Source organism: Solea senegalensis, linkage group LG8 (assembly GCF_019176455.1).
Source record: "Solea senegalensis isolate Sse05_10M linkage group LG8, IFAPA_SoseM_1, whole genome shotgun sequence".
In the NCBI taxonomy this organism is placed as follows: Eukaryota; Metazoa; Chordata; class Actinopteri; order Pleuronectiformes; family Soleidae; genus Solea; species Solea senegalensis.
Window position 1 is genome coordinate 5,590,484 of NC_058028.1, and position 17,874 is coordinate 5,608,357.

General features: G+C 39.4%; 1 protein-coding gene across 1 annotated transcript in view; it reads right to left on the reverse strand.

Moving 5' to 3' along the window:
• The window catches only part of LOC122773533 (phospholipid-transporting ATPase ABCA1-like), a 52,899-nt gene that overhangs the window by 14,829 nt on the left and 20,196 nt on the right, over positions 1-17,874 (reverse strand). The window contains exons 10-15 of the mRNA XM_044032293.1: positions 16,018-16,080; positions 14,830-14,936; positions 11,148-11,289; positions 5,931-6,065; positions 4,296-4,399; positions 2,612-2,704 (exon numbers count right to left, since the gene is read on the reverse strand). Of these exons, the coding sequence (XP_043888228.1) occupies positions 2,612-2,704; positions 4,296-4,399; positions 5,931-6,065; positions 11,148-11,289; positions 14,830-14,936; positions 16,018-16,080 (644 nt within the window). The remainder of the gene's footprint in view (positions 1-2,611; positions 2,705-4,295; positions 4,400-5,930; positions 6,066-11,147; positions 11,290-14,829; positions 14,937-16,017; positions 16,081-17,874) is intronic.

Below are 17,874 nucleotides of genomic sequence, written 5' to 3' on the forward strand. Positions count from 1 at the left end.
TGACAAGATTATAGGGGAGCTTTTGAAGCTGCTTTTATTGGTTCCTCCACTTCATTTGGGTTTACTTAACACCTGGGAACTTTCATATTGTACACGCTGCTGGTGCTAAAGCACTATTTACAGCCTCTTGTACTTTTTTCAGCTTTATTCCTCCTTTTCCATCAGCCTTTCATAAACACCTTGAATGGTGATTGATTTGAGGGGCTCAGTCTCAGGACAGGTAAGGAGGATGTTTTTAACAAGCAAAGATAAAGATAATGAATGAGTTTCTTAAAATAGCCACACTACTGCTCAGATTACAAGAGTCAAACCACATCCCTAGCCCTTTTGAGATGCCAGCTACTTCAACAGTAGTTTAAATGGATTATTTTGGCTGGAATGAGGCTTGATTGATACACAGAGAGGTTGTTAAAGCAGCAGCAGGGCATCTCTGTGATAAAGATGGGGTTACCACTGAAGCCGCACTAACAAGCATGTACATGACTCAGTTGGAAGTCTTGCCACTTAAGAGCAGCAGCAGCAGGAAGAATAAAAAAGAGGAATATGGTCAGAGGTTTTTGAAGGAGATGGGTAGGGGGAAGAGAGTGAAAGAGGCAGGGGCTGATGTGAATGTAGTTGGGTGAACATGTATTACATGCGCCCAATAGGGGGTCAACATGTGAGAGATGCCATGTGATGATATTCCACACCCCTTTCAGGCGATTGCAATCAAAAAAGAGATGGAGAAACTGGGGGTGGGGGCAGGAAGAAGAAGCAGGACCCCCAGCTTTGCAGGTCAGCTGCTCACGCCGTGTGACAACAGTGTGCACAGTCTGCCTCACTGACCAGTCAGTCCTCCACCCTCTCTGCTTCATCTCCTGCTGTGTGATGGAACTCTTCCCATCTATAAACCAGCAGCAGACTCTGCCCCTCCATTACCACATCATGAACATAAACATGAAATACTGGTTTCACCCCACACAAAGCTGAATTGATAAGGCTCAAGCAACCTTAATGAATGTAGACCACATGCTTAAACAAGGGTGGGAGGGGTTTGTGTGTATGTGTGTGTGTGCTGGGGGGCAGCACAAACATGTGGCAGCATAGTGACATGAAAGGAAAACAGAGAAGACAGTCCTTAATTGCCTTTTCAGTCATTAACAGGGTCCCACACCTCATGAAACATTAATTACACAAAGTGCTTTGGAGATAGGGATGCTTAATTAGAAATTATTCACTGCGCGGTGAGAACTAAGAGATAACATTTCAGTGGCATGTAAATTGTCCAACATGAGATATAAAATAAGCACGCAAAAAACGTCATGCTTATCTGGCTCCTTCTCACTTGCCTGTCTAGTGAAGAGCTATTCTCTTCTGCTCGATAGTATGTTGAGTGAAGTAGGACACGTGTTAACCCTCTGTTCTCCAGACCTGTTTTAGCTTTTAGCTCATAAATTATTTACAACCCTGCTCTTCCCCCTACAGACAGAATGCAATTGACACAGAAGATCTGGCAATTACCTTAACATCTGGGAGGGACGGATTTGGACAGTGCTCTCCCACTCTTTGCATGTAAACTCTCCCTTATTTGCATTCTTTTTAAACATTTTCTCCTGTAGATTGGTCTTAAAGCATGGCCAATCATGTAACATAACTGCTCTTAAAGGAAAATACCCTTGACACTTGTATCCCTCCTTGCTCTTTCAGGCGTTTCCTCTAAACCTCTGTATGACTTGAAAAATGGTCTGCTCCACCCCTCATCCCAGGTGTATTGATCTTTCTTTCCACCCGACGATTGTCACCGCATATTCTTGTCGTGAGTGCAGTCCTTGCGTGTGTGTAATGTCCTTCCTCTTATAAGATCACACAATGTAGTGGTAATAATGTCACCAGACTGTACCTAAGGTAATGGATCGTCCTCACTGTTACACGCTGAGCTTGGGGCATAAGTGCTGGCCTTGGGAAATGTCAGCTGAAAATCAGAGAGCCAACCTGAGTGCTTAGAGCTAACGGCAGGAGATATCTGCGGTGGAGATGTAGCAAAACACATTAAGAGACACAAAGCCTATTAAGGGTGTGCATAAGGAGAAGGATGGTGAAAATTGAATCAATGTGTCTAGAGGGAAACAACTATGAAAATGAGATAATGGTCAGAGATTTGAGAGACAGACCTGACTGTCAGCACAAAGGCTCCTTATATGAATCTTTTCATTTAAAATCAATACGATGTTTTCTATGGGTCTATGCCAAAAAAGGGGAGAGGCATATTTAGCTTAGTGCACCGAAACCACATGAGACGTACCTCTTCCAGGTAAGCAAAATAAATGAATACATTATTGTTACAGACACATGAAGCTGCAAAGAGACAGAAACTGAAGTTGTATACACTAAATAAAAACTTAAGGAAACACACAGACGCTAAGTTTCTTTCTCTGTGACTGGAACCAACGGCTGGTTAGCTTGGCTTATCAAAAATAAGAATCAAAAATTTGATGGAGTCTACAGACCAGCAGCCCTAGAGTTAATATACGAGCTAAGCTGTGGAGTTTAGGTGCCATTCCACTGGCAATGAAATGTATTGTTCTGTTTTTACAGAACGTTCCATTTTTAGGTGGAAAAAGAAGACACTAACCTGCTCTTTAGATGTTGGATGCTTCCGAGACACTTGAAGCGACCATTGACCATGATGGCCATTCGTGTGCACAGTGCCTCACACTCCTCCATGCTGTTGAAAGGAGGAATATTACAGTATAATACATTTCCTTGGATATTATTTCCTTTACAGATACAGTGAGAGAGACAATAGAAACTCTGTGTAATGGCTGTTTTTGAGATGTCTGTCTTTCTCATTCTAATGCTAAAATGTACTCGATCATGACAAGAACACTGATCCCAGATGTCTGTATAATGGATACAGCTCATACAATTTTAGACTTTGTTCACTCACAATGTTCTCCTTTCACAGCTAGTTTAAGTTTGACTTTGAAAACATGTCTGACACCTCAAATGAACAAAACATGTTGTAATTGGAGAGACAGCAAGGGGCCGTCTGCAATTTTTATTATGATCTTTTTTTTGGGTGTTGGACTGGAGTCATAGGGTTCACAGGCAAAAACCTGTGAACCCTTTCTGTAGAATTGTTCAATTAGGATTATGACTTTGTAAAACCTGGTGTATCTCACACCAGGTCATGCCATGGACAATAATTGGAGGCAGCTCTGACACACTGCAACCATGTCACACGGATGTTTTTTTTCAGTGAAATCAACACAAGTAATGAAGGCAATGTAGTCCAAATAAAACAGCCGCACAGATTATTCACATGAACTGCCAGGAACACTGATGACACAAACACTGAGGCAATTAAATTTGGGAAATTGGAAAATTAAGAGGTATTTTAATTGTAAAAAATGATCTATATCAGGTTGGCCCATCAAGTTTTTAAGCTACAGTGTGCAATTTTTGTTGTTGTTATTATTCTGCTGATGAAAATAACTATGTAACATGTAACATTACTTGCATGCTGTGTCCTTCATCTGAAAACCAGTTATGTCATGCAATACTATCAGCCCTGACTGAGCGAGCATTTCTGTGTATACAGTGACTGTGCAAGAGCAGGTGGACACTGGAAGCGTCAAACAGCTGATTGACCGTGCTTTTTGAGCAGTAGAATCCACTTCTGAAACTCCTTTGCAGCCATCTTTCCCTACTAACGTAGAGTTACAGCTGTCTCCGTCTGTCTTGACCTAAAACAAATCCCTTCCTGTGTACAGAGTGGGAATGAGGCCGGGTGACACAAGGTCTAAAGACGACTATACTGGGAAACACACGACAGCTGTTAGGCTTCATCAGCACTGTGGGAATCCATTTGACACTGGTTTAAAAGTAACGTACATATGTTTATGTTTAAAAGTTGTGGACTATAGATTTAAGCTTCACAAATAAATCTATATTTTTTTCCTCTCTCAAAAGTAAGGGAACTCAAATTTGCCCCAGGAAATCGAGGATACGGAACAGAATTCAAGACAGTTATTGACAGTTTTTTTCTTTTCATGGTGGAAAAAATGGCAACAATCAGTCAATATGCCCTCGTGCTTCATGTAAGCTTTTGAACAGCAAATGTGTTTTCAGGCAACTAACAGTAACTGAAACACAGGAAACAATATCTTTCAGCTAAAGTGTAACTCAAATCACTGCACATTCATTTTATGGACAATTTGGCAGCTGTGCTTTCTATATGATGACTGAAAATACATCTTGCTGGGTGAAGCATGAATGTGTCAATGAAAATCAATAGATAAATAGTGAGCGTGTACCTGTGCGACGTGAGAATGACCGAGCGTCCCTCTTTGATGACACTTAGGATGCAGTCCCACAAGAAGCGCCGGGCCTTGGGGTCCATCCCAGTCGTTGGCTCATCCTACAATAAATACAACCTCTTTAACATTGTTTATATTACATGACACATTGGTATATCATTGTGGAATGTACTGTGTCATGGTTTACGTGTGTTACACAGAAATACGTGATAACCAAAAGGAAATACCCACATAAACAAGTAGAGAATTGTTATGAGTGACAATAAACAACGCAAAGAAGGTGACAAATTCAACAAGTCATTTTTTGCCCTGACATGAAATGTCTTGAACAAATGTCTTGAAGACGAGAATGTTCATTTAATTTGTTATCCATCGACAATACATCATATAAATCTTGGTGTATCCGCAGACTACTCACAGAATACACACAATGGAGACGTGTACAGAAACACTCTCACACACAGTCTCAGTGACTCAATGCTGTTTCTTTTCCTTAAGGCCAGTCTGTCCTTGCATGATTAGAGAGTGACAGTACTCAGTCCATTGCCTGGTTTCGTTCCAGGTCTGGTTTTGCCTCACTAGCAGAATCCTACAAATCCCATGGGGCATTTCCATCACTGTGCCCAATGTGTCCCTCTGCAAACCGAACATGGCAGTGCTTCAAGGCTGCCTGGGATAGTAACAGAATACTGAAAGTGACACAGACACTGACGACACATTATCCCACTGCCTCAAAGTGAAGGCGAGCCATGCTCAGGCGAGTAAATCAGGAGTTTCAGAACAGAGGAGCTTTATAGTCTGCAAACAGAGCCAGAAAACGGAAATGGCCGCAAAGATTATTCAGTAAATGTAATTTACTGTGGAATTCCATTACCTGACTAAAATTGTTATTAGGGGCATAATTCAAAGAATTGCTTTAAATTATGTAAAGTCGTATTTTATATTTATCAGTTTATGAGCAACAAAGTGAATTCTAGCTGTTAAATATTTATTGCAGAGCATTAACAAATAAATATATATAATTTCAATGTTATGTTTCTGCATAGACTGTCAACAATTCTTTTTACTTTTCGCATTATTTGACCATGTGGCACTGTGGTTGGGACTGTAACTTGACAACCCACTTCACACTAACGCTACTTTATTGTAAGCATGTGATGTAGAAAATTCTCTATCATGATTTGATTAATCTGTCAGTCAGTGAGGAAATGCTTACGCTTTCATTTTAAAGTCTTAATAAATACAAATTTAATACATACATAAAGTTCTGTGTGCATTACAAATTGGTTCTTCCCTCACAAACATTGAAACATGACCAGAAATTGACCACTGAAATAAACACCATGTCTATTCAAAAGAAATGTGTTTTTCATCCCTAAGTTAATTCAGTGAGGATTTGCAATAACTTGTTTTTGGCCTACTTACTTTTGAAAGCGTATATTAGCCCAAACATCTTCCAACTACAGTCTTGTCTCTGTGCACTTGTAAAAAGAAAATAACTGATCTGAGGTAACACCAAATCTGCACCACATAAATATTGATTTTTAAGTATTGCACTCATAAGTCTTAATAACACAGAAGCGTAGCACATTGTTCCCTAATGTAAACCACATCAGTGAAGCTGTATCTTACCAGGAAGATCACTGGAGGACAACCAATCAGGGCTATAGCAGTAGAAAGTTTTCGTTTGTTCCCACCGCTGTAGGTTCCTGCTGACTTGTTGGAATATTTGATCAGCCCCAACTTCTGGATACCCCACTCAGCCACCTAGTGAATACAGAAAGAAAAGGTAAACATTACGATGTCAAGAACAGTGTTTGCTGAAGGGCAGCAACCAGGTATCTTTCCATGCACGTGTGCATGATGCATCCTTGATCATTGTCATTGCTGAGCAATACTATCAGACCTGACTGAGGGAGTGTTTGTGTGTATGGGCTGGCAGCACAGAGACGGGTGAGGAGGATGGATGACCAGGTTTTATGTGCAGTTGAATAACCTCCTGGAAATGTTACTGGGTGCCTCTTTGTGTTTTCAGTCAACTTGTGCAGTGTTGCGTCACATGGGAACTTCAACATGTGACACAAGATCTACGGTAATTGGTCTGTATTTATATTGGGCTTTTCTTGTCTTGATGACCACTCAAAGCTGCTTTAGTCTAAAGTTTTGGCCATTCACCCATTCACAGCCATTCATACAGTGCAGCACATTGACACATCTTTTATACCCATTCACATGCTGCCAGCACAGCTGTCAGTAGCAAAGTATCTTGCCAAAGGACACACGGGCACGTAGACTAGCTGATCCGGGAATCCGGGAAGAGGACTGGCTCTACCAATGAGCTGCCGTCGCCTCTATAACACTATACTGAGAGAGTCATGTAGAGCTGAAAGGCTTAATCAGCATTGCGTAAACTCATTTGACATGTGATTTGAATGCAACAGACGTTTTTATATGTAAAAGTTTCACACTAGAGCTTTAAGCTCTGTCACTTTCAAGGGCGAGACACGACAGCTGGCATCACTGTATGACCCTCATCACAGGCTGCTGCAGTCCTTCACTTTTCTCCCTGCTACTTCAACAATGTATCATCAAACGTCTGCACAATGTCACCAGGACTTAAAGGGCATGTTTACATGTCATACTAGATGTAGACCTGCAATTCTCTTTTGCTGTACATTCTTTACACAGATCAATATTTGCTTATTCATTACGTAAATACGACAAGTGCAGTTTGGTTGGAGAATTGCTACCAAAACCACAAGGGGCCACTGTAAAATTCATGGCTGTGGTAGCAGCAGAGAAGTGAGTTCCTTTGCACTACAGCTCAGAGATCAAAGCCCTGGCGCCGGGTCTAAGGCCTGCAGTCGCCGCCAGCGTATTCCATGTTTGAGCTTACTGTTGGAGAATAGGGCAGCGCAAAAGGAGTACAGGGGGGCCGCATCGGCCTGGCCACTCTACTAGGCATGCTGAATAATGTAGAGCCGTAACCCACAGCTGCTGCTTTTCTACCACTGGTCATTTTTCATTATGTACACTCAAAAAAGTGAACTCTGTGAGTTGTTGAATGAAATAAATGATCCTATATTATATTTAATTAACATTTCTGTGTTTGGTTTTAAAACCAAGTGCACTTTAATAAGTCTAACTTAAAATAAAAACTTGTCAAAGCAAAAGAAGCCAGCTAAGTAAATTCAACATAACACTGTTAAGTGAATTGCACAATCACACTAAGAATGTTCTAGATGGGTTTCTGCGCATGCTCAGAAGCTGATTCCACAAACTCCAGTGTTGCTGTGTGCAAATTGGCGGGTGAACATGCTCGTGGTCAAGGTCTTACCCTGCTTTCATCAAATGACATCTATCTCTGTCTGAGTAAGTATATTTTTTTGTTGTTGGAACATTTGTAAATGGTTAGAGAGTGATATTGCCGGTGCTACTGTACTTGCCAAAATCTAGCATATATGAGAACATGTTAGCTCATGCTAGCTAGCTAACGAGCTAGCCAATTAACAAAATGCCAGATGACAGACATACATTACAATAACAATTTCACTCAGGAATTGTAGTTTAGCATCTCACCAAATGCAACATTACATTTTTTTTAGTTTTAATGGCATTTTTTTTAAACAGCTTGGTTAAAAAACAGTGTCATTAGCTTGTATTTTAGTTTCATGCCAGCAGCTAATGGTAAGCTAGTTGAGTGACTTTTTTTTTATGCTGGTGGAGTGAGTGAGTGGGCGACCAAGAGTGAGGGAGCTCCGCTGCCCTGCTCACTCAGAGCCGAGTCAGCATTTGAAAAGGAATATAGCATTGTGTGTAAGTATATTATAAATATATTTTAAGTATATTATAAATTATAATTATACATTTATTAAATGCTAGGTGAACTGTCTTTATTCATGTGATGTAATTTTCCAGAACAGCATTGTGTCAAATGTGTTGTACTGCAAGCATGTGGTGGTCATTGGAACTGGAACTAAGGGATTTCCTTGTTATACTCCTATATTGCATTAATTTAGAATGATCCACACAATACCTACCTGATCATGGGACAACGTTTTCATCTTAGGAAGTCACAATAACATTTTGTTGGTCCAGTAAATTGATTATTGTTTTCTTTGAGCTGTATTTGGTTGATATGTTTATACTTTGTTAAATGTCTGTAGGTAGAAGCAGAGTTTACTCATGCAACAGCTGGATCATCATTCTACACAGCTGATGACAATCTTCAAACGCAAAGGAGGAGCAGCAGGGCGGAAAATGAGGAATATCATGGTAGACCTGGATAAGGTACTTTTTATTTTATGTATTTTTTATGATGAAGACCAACCAGCTGGTCACTGTAGGGCTGAAAACCGGCCGCTGGTATATCAGTGCATCCCTACTCCAAACATGTAGAAGCTTACCTGCAGATCTGTGCATGTTCCACAGAGTGTGGCGTTGAGATGCAAATAGCTGACATTATAATGTAACTCCATTCACTCCAAAACCAAAAATGTGCAGCACGCACTGTTGTGGTCTTGTGAAACGATCGGAGAAACATTTTTTTCAGTTTTGTTTTTTGTATTCATGTACCTCAAATAAATGCACATTCCAGCATGCCAAAAAAAGTATCTAAAGCTGCTTGTAAATATAAAAAAAATGCATTGTAAAAATTAGTAGTCTGACCAGTGTGGCTGAACAATGATTATCTGTGGTGGTAATTGCTGCCCAATGCAATAACAATATAAGCCCTCACACTTCCCTTGTTCTCTGCTGTAGAATGAAGCTGTTGAAACAAGAAAAGCCTGTGTACTGAAAGCACTAATGGTTTACCTCAATGAAGACCCTGAAAATCGCATAAGAGAGTACATGGTAAGTACTGTATTTCGGCCTTTGGTTTCTACTGTACTTTCTCTCCAGAAACTGAAAATGTGTCTAGTCTGCGTCTTAGTGGAAAGCGGGTGTTGACCTCACCCTGCCGCCGCCGGACACTGTCACCTTTTTTTCCTCTGAGGAGTTTGCAGGTCTGGGTATTATTTATGGATGGTGCTACATCCTTCTAGACAAGACTAAATGTAGTCTGTAACAATAGGAAATTGGAGACTGGATAGATAATAAATGATGTGTATGTTGTAACTGAAGGTGCATTTGTTCTGTTTTTGAGGATGTTGAAGACAACCAGGAGGCTATGGACCAGACAGTCCTGGAAATCTTTGCCATAAAGATGGAAGGTGCAGAGCCTAAAGATGGCCTGGCAGGTGTTGGAATAATCATTGAAGGTATGGAAGTGCTCCATGACCTTGATAACATTGCAAATGCAGTCGCCGTTTTGTTTGGCGTCATGTACTCACGGGACCTGAGCTATCCAACAAACCTGAAGTACACATTTGAGGTTCTGCAGAAACTTGTGATGGAACTAGATGGCAACAAACTCTCAACAAAGGCTCAAGTGCTAAAGAACAAACTATTTGAAGGAACATTTTAGACAAGTGTCGTGCTCCTGAGCAGCACAGAGGAAACTTGGAGGACAGATTCCATCCCAAACCATTTAGCAGAAAACAAATTTTTGGATCTGCATGTTGAACTGTGAACAATGAGGAGTGGATCAGATGCACTTAATGTTTAACAGAGTTCATAAGATTTGGTACTGTCTGTTAAAAAATGTACGTTGAACTACTTTTTTCCCTTTTTTTTCCCTTTGTGGGTTCATTTTAGAAAACACTGCAGTGATTATTTTTTTTTACCCCTACAATGCTGTAAGTATTTTTACTTGACATGTGTTCACCGTATTCATGTAGATGGTTCATCTTAAAAAAATCAGTATCTAATGTTTCATTGTGATATTCATTCTGCCTGCTTCTTAAAGAATATAGCTTTAAGGTTTGGTTTTGGTTTTGTAGGTCATTTTTGTTTTCATTGGGCATTTTATACAAATTTAACTGGAAACAAAATTGAGGATTTTATAGCATAAAAAAACGTTTTAATATAAACATTTTTATTTAGAAATGGGGAAACAAAAATAATCTATACATGTTGAGAAATGGTTTGTTTGATATGTGGGAGCAATTTTAAGGTATAACTCACGCAAATTCAATGTGTTTTTAAATGTGTTTGTTTGTGATGGTTGTAGTACCATTTGTTACCATTGGTAATAAATATTATTTTTCACAGAACTAAGGTATTGTAATTTGAATTTACTTAACTACATTGTGTGGAAATTGTTGACATAACTAGGTTTAGTAAGTCCAACATAATTCACTAGCTTGATAACAATGAAAACTATGTAAGAAATGATTATTCAAGTCACTTAAATTGGAACTACAATGAGTTGTTCAATTAGTGTTACTCAATGCAGCTGAGTTACATTTACATTAGTGGGTTAGGTCAGTGTAATGAATGCCTGCTTAGTTAGCTGAACACTTTTTGATCAATTAAGGCTAACTTGACCAGATAATATTGTAATTACTTAATACAGTCTTGTTGGTTTCACATACATTAATTGTTTCCTCTGTAATAGTAGTATTCAATTAGTTTGAACACAAGACAGTTTTGTGGAAATTGTTGACATAACTATATTAAGTACATTGAACAAATTATTTTTTTGAGTGTATGTCTTCTCCAATTGCAGTTATCTATCACACTGAGGTGTGGTTCGGCTTGCCCTCCATGCATCCTACTTGAAAACTATTAGTGCTGGACGGTAAAAACACAAACAGCAAAACCAATCTGTATCGTGGAATAATAAATAAGTGCTTCTTAAACCCCCCTAACTGGCTTCTCCATGTATGAATAGCACATCTGTAGTAGTCACACTAACAGTAACAGTGAGTTGACTTATTAACGTGTTCCAAAGGGAGTAATAGTTACCATGGCGACCTCGTGTTCTGGTACTCCCCGCAACCTGGCGTATAACTCCAGATGTTCTCGTCCAGTGAGCAGGTCATCGATCGCATCAAACTGTGGACAATAGCCCATATTCTGGTGCACATCCCTCATTTCTGTTCGTATGCTGGCGAAAAGAGCACATGTATTATTTGACAAGTGATGCCATCGACTTTTAAGATAATGTCTCAAGTTTATATTAAATTTTTTAGCAACACAGAGACTATAGCATGAAATATGAACAGCTCTGAGGCCAAGGAGCATACAACATGCATTCTCTCTCTTGCATTACAATGAGGGCTCAAACTGAAATGTATTTGCTTGGAAGGATTCATCAAATATTCACAACAACTTGTAACAAGAAAAGGAAAATCAGAGCTGAGAGAATGGAGGCCTGTGCTTCTATTTAAAACTCTTCCAAAAATAATTGGGTGAAGCAGAGTGGTTTGTTTACAGTTTGCGCTCGTGGTATCAAGCAAATGTCCCAAAAACTCTGCCTTTACACATAAATAAATAAATAAATAAGATAGAACAGAATAACAAATCACAAAAATATGGCTGTGACAGACATGTTGACGTTCATCTGATAAAGTCCAGCCATATAATGACAGTAGTAGAAGTTCTGGGTAAATAAAATTTTTGTAAACCATAATATCAATACTTTCACCACATGCAGGGAGCAAATGTTTCACCAGACTTTATTGATTTCAATTGCTTAGCTTTTTTCAGGGATAGTAATGGAACCGACTTTGCCACGGAATCTAATTTTACTGGAGCAATGGTCACACTCAGTGAGGCTAAATGAGATCTGATGTGTTCGTAGGTTTCTACAGTAAATCTCAACAAGGTAAAGAACAGAAGGTTTGATTTACCTAGTTTGATGTTTTGTTGTTGCTGGAGAGTAGGTCAGCCTTTATTTACCTAACTGTGGAACCTCCATCCACCCACAACAGTTTGTTAGCACAGTGCAAGCTGGACTGTTTCTACTGATGGATGTCATACAGAGAATTAACCCTTCACATTACTGACAGCTGTAAAGATGTATTCATGTCCTAACATACATACAGTTTGCCTTGAGCTTAGTTTTATTTATTTATTTATTTATTTTATATGTGTATATATATATATATGTATATACATATATGTATTTTTTAACATATGGGTAGATAGTTCTACATAATGCTTACTGCTTCCTTTCAATGAGCTACCAAACTTAGCCTAAAGGCTGGAAACAGAAGGAACCTGCTCTAGCCACAGGTTAAAATCTGTCTTACCAGCACTTTCCAGTTAACTTTCTATAAAGAATGGTCAAAAGAATATAGTGCTGCCTTAAGGCATTTACAGCTTTGCACTATTTTCGTATTTTTTCTTTTGTTAGATACTTTGTTAGTGTTGATTCATGTTTCCAAATGGTAACTCAATCGTCTTTTGGCATTTCCATTAATAAATATTCCTTACCATTTTTATTCATGACATCACATGTTTGTTCTGATAAAATATCATCAAAGCAGTGAGATAAGTTGGCAAATTCAATGTTAGAGATGTTACATTTTATGAATGAATGACTCCTTTTTTGAAATGTTTATTTAAAAATGTCAAATTTTTAAAGTTAACGACAATGGGAGCAGTCATACCAACGATTAATTTAGGCAATGTACACTGATTATTATTTACCATATAAATTAGTGTTTGTTTGTTTGTTTTTTAATTAAGAACCGTGACAATGGTTTTGTATTGGTTTATTGGCCTGTATAATGAAGTAAATAGTCAAATTTACTTCACCTCTTCATTGGCTAAGGCAATCGTTTATCTTGTTTAGTCAGAATTCATACACCCTGCATGAGAACATTCACAGTGGCAGGGGAAACAGTTAGTGATTGTCTCAAACTTGCATTTTAATAGCAACAGATCAGATCTACCTCGACAGATCTGCTTCGTCTCAGTCATATTCTAAGGATTTCTGGTGTAAACATTTTTCTTAAAGTCAAACCTCAAGAGGTCTGGACTCTGACTGGGCTGCTGCAAAAGGCAGATTTGGTCAGTTGGATTTACTTTGTTTGTTTAGGGTCATTGTCCTTCTACAGACACCCTGATGTTATCCTGGAAGAAACTTTGAAGCAACTTGAGAATTTATTTCCCCTTGATGATGTCATACTGTCCAGCTACTATCCAGTACTTTGCTGCTTTTAAATTTGATATGCAATCGCCTTTTACACCACGTGAAGTGCTGGATGTTCAACTTTACTTTCATCAGTTCGCAAAACTTTTCCTCTATGCATTGTGGAGAGTCAAGGTGCTCTTTTGCAAATTTCAAGCACTCTCTGAAGGTTTTTCTTTTTTTATTTCATGACATTCATACTTTGAGGAGTCATGTAGACCTTTGAACGGATATGTAAACCAGGTTCAATGACTCCTTTAGTCCTTTCGCTGACTCTAAGTCTCATTCTGTGACCTTTTTTCTTGCAATTGTATCATCCATGAAATACAATGGCATATGGTTCTACTCAGTGATATGTTTTTGGTGTTTTTTAGAGAAAGTAAAGTTTCTTTCACCAATTAGCTATACTTCATACAACACAGATATCAACCTTTTGCTTTGAATAATAAATGAGGTGCTTCACTGTTTGTTCTTGGTCAGCCAATGAGAGATTATTGGTGGTTGCCAGCCTATAACAGGCAGCCAGCTTTTTAGCATTCAACAGATTGAGACTGGGTGGTAAACATATGTCTATATAAAGAAGAACCAGCTCTTTTTTGTGAGCTCACAATCACAAATAAGAGGCAAGATTGTCAGGAGATGTTAGACTTCTATTTAAGAGATGCCGCTTGTTCTCTTCTGCCGATCAGTCTTCACGCCGATGCACAGAAAGCATAATGAGATGAAAAAAAAAGTAGTGGGAGTATTCACAGCTGTTTTTCTTTCTTTTCAGGTTTTGTGTCCTCCAAAGGTATCTGGGAGTTGCCTTTATCTCCCTTACACACATTAATCAACATTAACACTGCTTTTTTAAGCCATGGTCCATTCAGGTTTATGTGGAACACAAAGTCAAATACCAGATATACATTACAACTACAGCAACAGCTCTGATGCATAGCCAAGCACGATTCACACCATGCTGTGATGTGTTGCCTCACAGATGTATGTTGAAGCAAAGAGACACTTGTTTGTTCCAAAATATAAGGAAGAGAAAGGCTTCCCACGCTCAAGCTCTTGAGTCACGTATCGCTGGTGTCAAGGTATTTTTTGTACAAAAGTTTCTCATGTCTGATTCTGCCCTGCGGAAAAAAAAAAAATAGAGCAAGGTACAGGGCGACGAAGTGAAAAGGAATGATATGTGTGAACGCTGTGCAACACTCAGGAAGAAAGGGAGAGCAGAGTCTTCAGCATTTCTGAGAATATTGAGTGAGGAGACATGAGAGAACTCGAGTTGAAAAGGGACAGAGACAGCAAAATGTATGAGATATCGAAACTACCTACCCAAGAAAAACAAAGACTGTGAGTGTGAAAGATGGAGAAATAGAAAGCTGTGTTACAGTGAAAACGAGTGGCTCAGAAAAGGTGTCAGCTCGGGGAAAAAAAACACAGCTCGATCCCCATCTGAACAGCCATCTTGGGTGGCTAATTATGATGGGTTTCTTGGCGCACTAGTGGGAGTTAGAACCTCACCTGTATCCATTTAGGAAGGCCTCTCCACTGGAGACCGGGATATCCCCTGTCAGCATCTTGAATGTGGTGGTCTTCCCAGCTCCATTGATTCCCAGTAAGCCGAAACACTGACAAAGACAATGGGGAGGCCTTTATTAGAAAAACAGCGGGTGTGGACACAAGCCTCATCAGAAAACAAACTGCTGTATGATGAGACATTCTGTACATAGTAAGATTTTCTTGAACAAAATTGTATTCATTTAATGACGTGATTCTATCGAATGTGCAAATATTGTAAATGGTCTACAGTTGGCTCCAGTTTAAACATGACTAGTTCAGTGTTGTCAGTGTGTAAAATAACAAATATTCCTGTACACAAACAAAATCAACACAGGAAAACATAAACACATCCTGCAAAATCTCTGTTTGTGTAAATTGCTACAACAAACACCGCCCTCCCTTCTGCTTTTCTCCCTGATGCTGCTGATTTTATTTCTCTCTGGACGGCAAGTGGCAGGAAGTTGTCTCAGTGACACTGTGTGATCATGTGACCTGCCATAGGTGCTCTGGCTCCAGCATAAATATTTGATTCCTGTCATTCATTGATCTCTGCTTGTTTGCGACCTGTGCTTGTGAATGCATAGAGGAGGACTAAGCTCGCTGTAAATAATGCATGGAAATGTGGTGTGTGATCAGCCAGAGTCCTGTGAATCACAATATTCCACTGGCATTTACACGGGCTTTGAGTAAACAGTGGCAGAGAGGATGGATATCAGCGCAAAGCTCACCAATCACGACCTCCTGTCAGCTTTGGAGATTATGTTCAAATCAAGCTTTCAGCGGCACAGCATTTGTGTGTGCAGCAGTGAGAGTAAAGACACTTTGCACAGACAATTTGAAGGTTTATTTGTCCCAAACGATGTTGTATTTGGTCTTTTCCTACTGCCAATTTACAGGTTTAGTGAACTAAACAGCACTGGGCCCTGAAGCCCTGCTGTTGCTTGTGTGTTTTAATGTTCTTCCTCACACTTTCTCTGAACAGTGCCTGTTTTCATGCTTGTCAAATCATAATTAGTATTTTTAATGGCAAGAGGCCATAAAATAATTTCTTCCATATGGGTGACGCTGATAAAAAAATGTTAACAAATGGGCAAATGCAGAAATGTGGCTTGAAAAGGTCCTCGTGTGATGTGACAGCGTTTGGCTCACCTCTGCAGCAGGCACGCCCACACATATCCTGTCCACAGCGGGGGTGCTCTTCCGAGGGTACACCTGTCGGGAGCAGGCGATAAAATGAATCAGCCAGCCAGAGAAAGAGAGAGGAGGCAGGGAGAGCAGAGACAGTGAGAAAGATAGCAGAGGATGGCATGAGAAAATATGGAGCGATAGACCAGAGCAGCAGGGAAGAGGTGAGATGAAGTAAGCAGGTGGAAAAAGAAGGATAGAGAGACACAGGATGACTTCTTTTTTTTTTAACAAGAATGCGATAATTTACAACATTCAAGACTCGCCAGATGGGAAAAGGTAGAAAAAAAAATGGTGAGACAGTTGCACGGAGGTAAAGGGAGGACATGAACATTATTATATGTGACTTCGGTGACGGTATTCATGAGGAAATGTGTCGCCACTTTGAAGGCCACTTCACTTTTCTGAAGTAAGGTTATGTAAATCACACCAATATTTTATGTACAGACAGCAACTTTAACCTGCTTTTAGTGGTCTTAACATACGACCTGATGACTTTAGCAAAAAAAGAAATGGGTCATTGGTTTGATGTGCTGATGTGCTCACTACACATTTGATATAATGAGCAAAAACACACTGACGTAGGGATGAAAAATCACTTGCCTTAAGGTGTATTTCTTCGCTACTTGATACATGAAAAGTCTGCAGTATTAACTCACATTATTTATTTTTGCTCTTCACCCTCGAGGAATTGGCACCAGAATTCCCCACTACTAAATTTTCCACATGGTAATCCAAACCATTTCTATCTTGATCAATGTGGTAAGTGTTCATTTGCTAAGCATATTTCAACAAGTACAATAAAAGAAAGAGAAAAAAAAAACACTTTTAGGCAGGCCAACAGTGCCACACTGGAAAAAAGGCTAAAAAGAACGCCAGGGTCCCATCTCTCAGGATATGAGGGAGAATAAAACTTTTTGACTGTGAGTCAGTATCCTGCTAAGATCATAAAGCGGCACTGGGAATGAGAAGGCACTTGATGTTTTTCACATCTCACTTGAAAACTTTCCACGCTGCATCCACATCCTCCCACGCTGACCAGCTTCCTCCATACACGTTTGCATTCTAAGTCTGTATTATCTGAGGAACCTCACCAGAGGAGGCAAGGAAACTTCCACTTCAAGAGAACAGGATTTATTAAAATCTGTATTGCGCGCGCACACATTAAACAAAATAAGGTATTTCATGAAGTTGTTTTTTTTCCACATCCAAGACTAGGCAAGGGTTTGATCTAGTTTCAAAGTGGTTTGAAGGCAATGTTGTCTAGGTCTAGCTCAAAAAGACGAGACAAGGTGTTTGTTGTTGTTGCTGAGTGTGACAGTTAAGATTTTTAGCATTTGAATTCAAGGACAAAAGAATGACTACTTTTGTCTGTTTTTCCCCCCGGTTTTTAAAAGTAGAAGACATATTTATCCGTTTGTTTACATGCTTGTATGTGTCAGACACCGAAACAATGTTCAATAAAATGGAAAAGCGACAGCACATGTTTTTGTCTGTCGGAAGCATACAGTACATATACTATATAGAATATATAAACTAACTAACCGCCATCAGAAAGAGTAAGCTGTTGCAAATATATTTAGAAGAGTCACTTCAAGCCTAAAAAAACAATGTATATATTACACAATTGGCACTTGAAAATAGTTTGAATAAAAGCAGGAGTTGCAAGGATCCATCATTATTTCAGTGCCACCTGGCAGCTGCACTCAGAACTTATCAACCTGTATTATACATAAGATTTTAGTGATAGTTTGCAGTGCTTACGCTACAGGAAAGTAGCGGATACGTGTCAGGAGGAAGGCAATTAATGGATAAATCTCC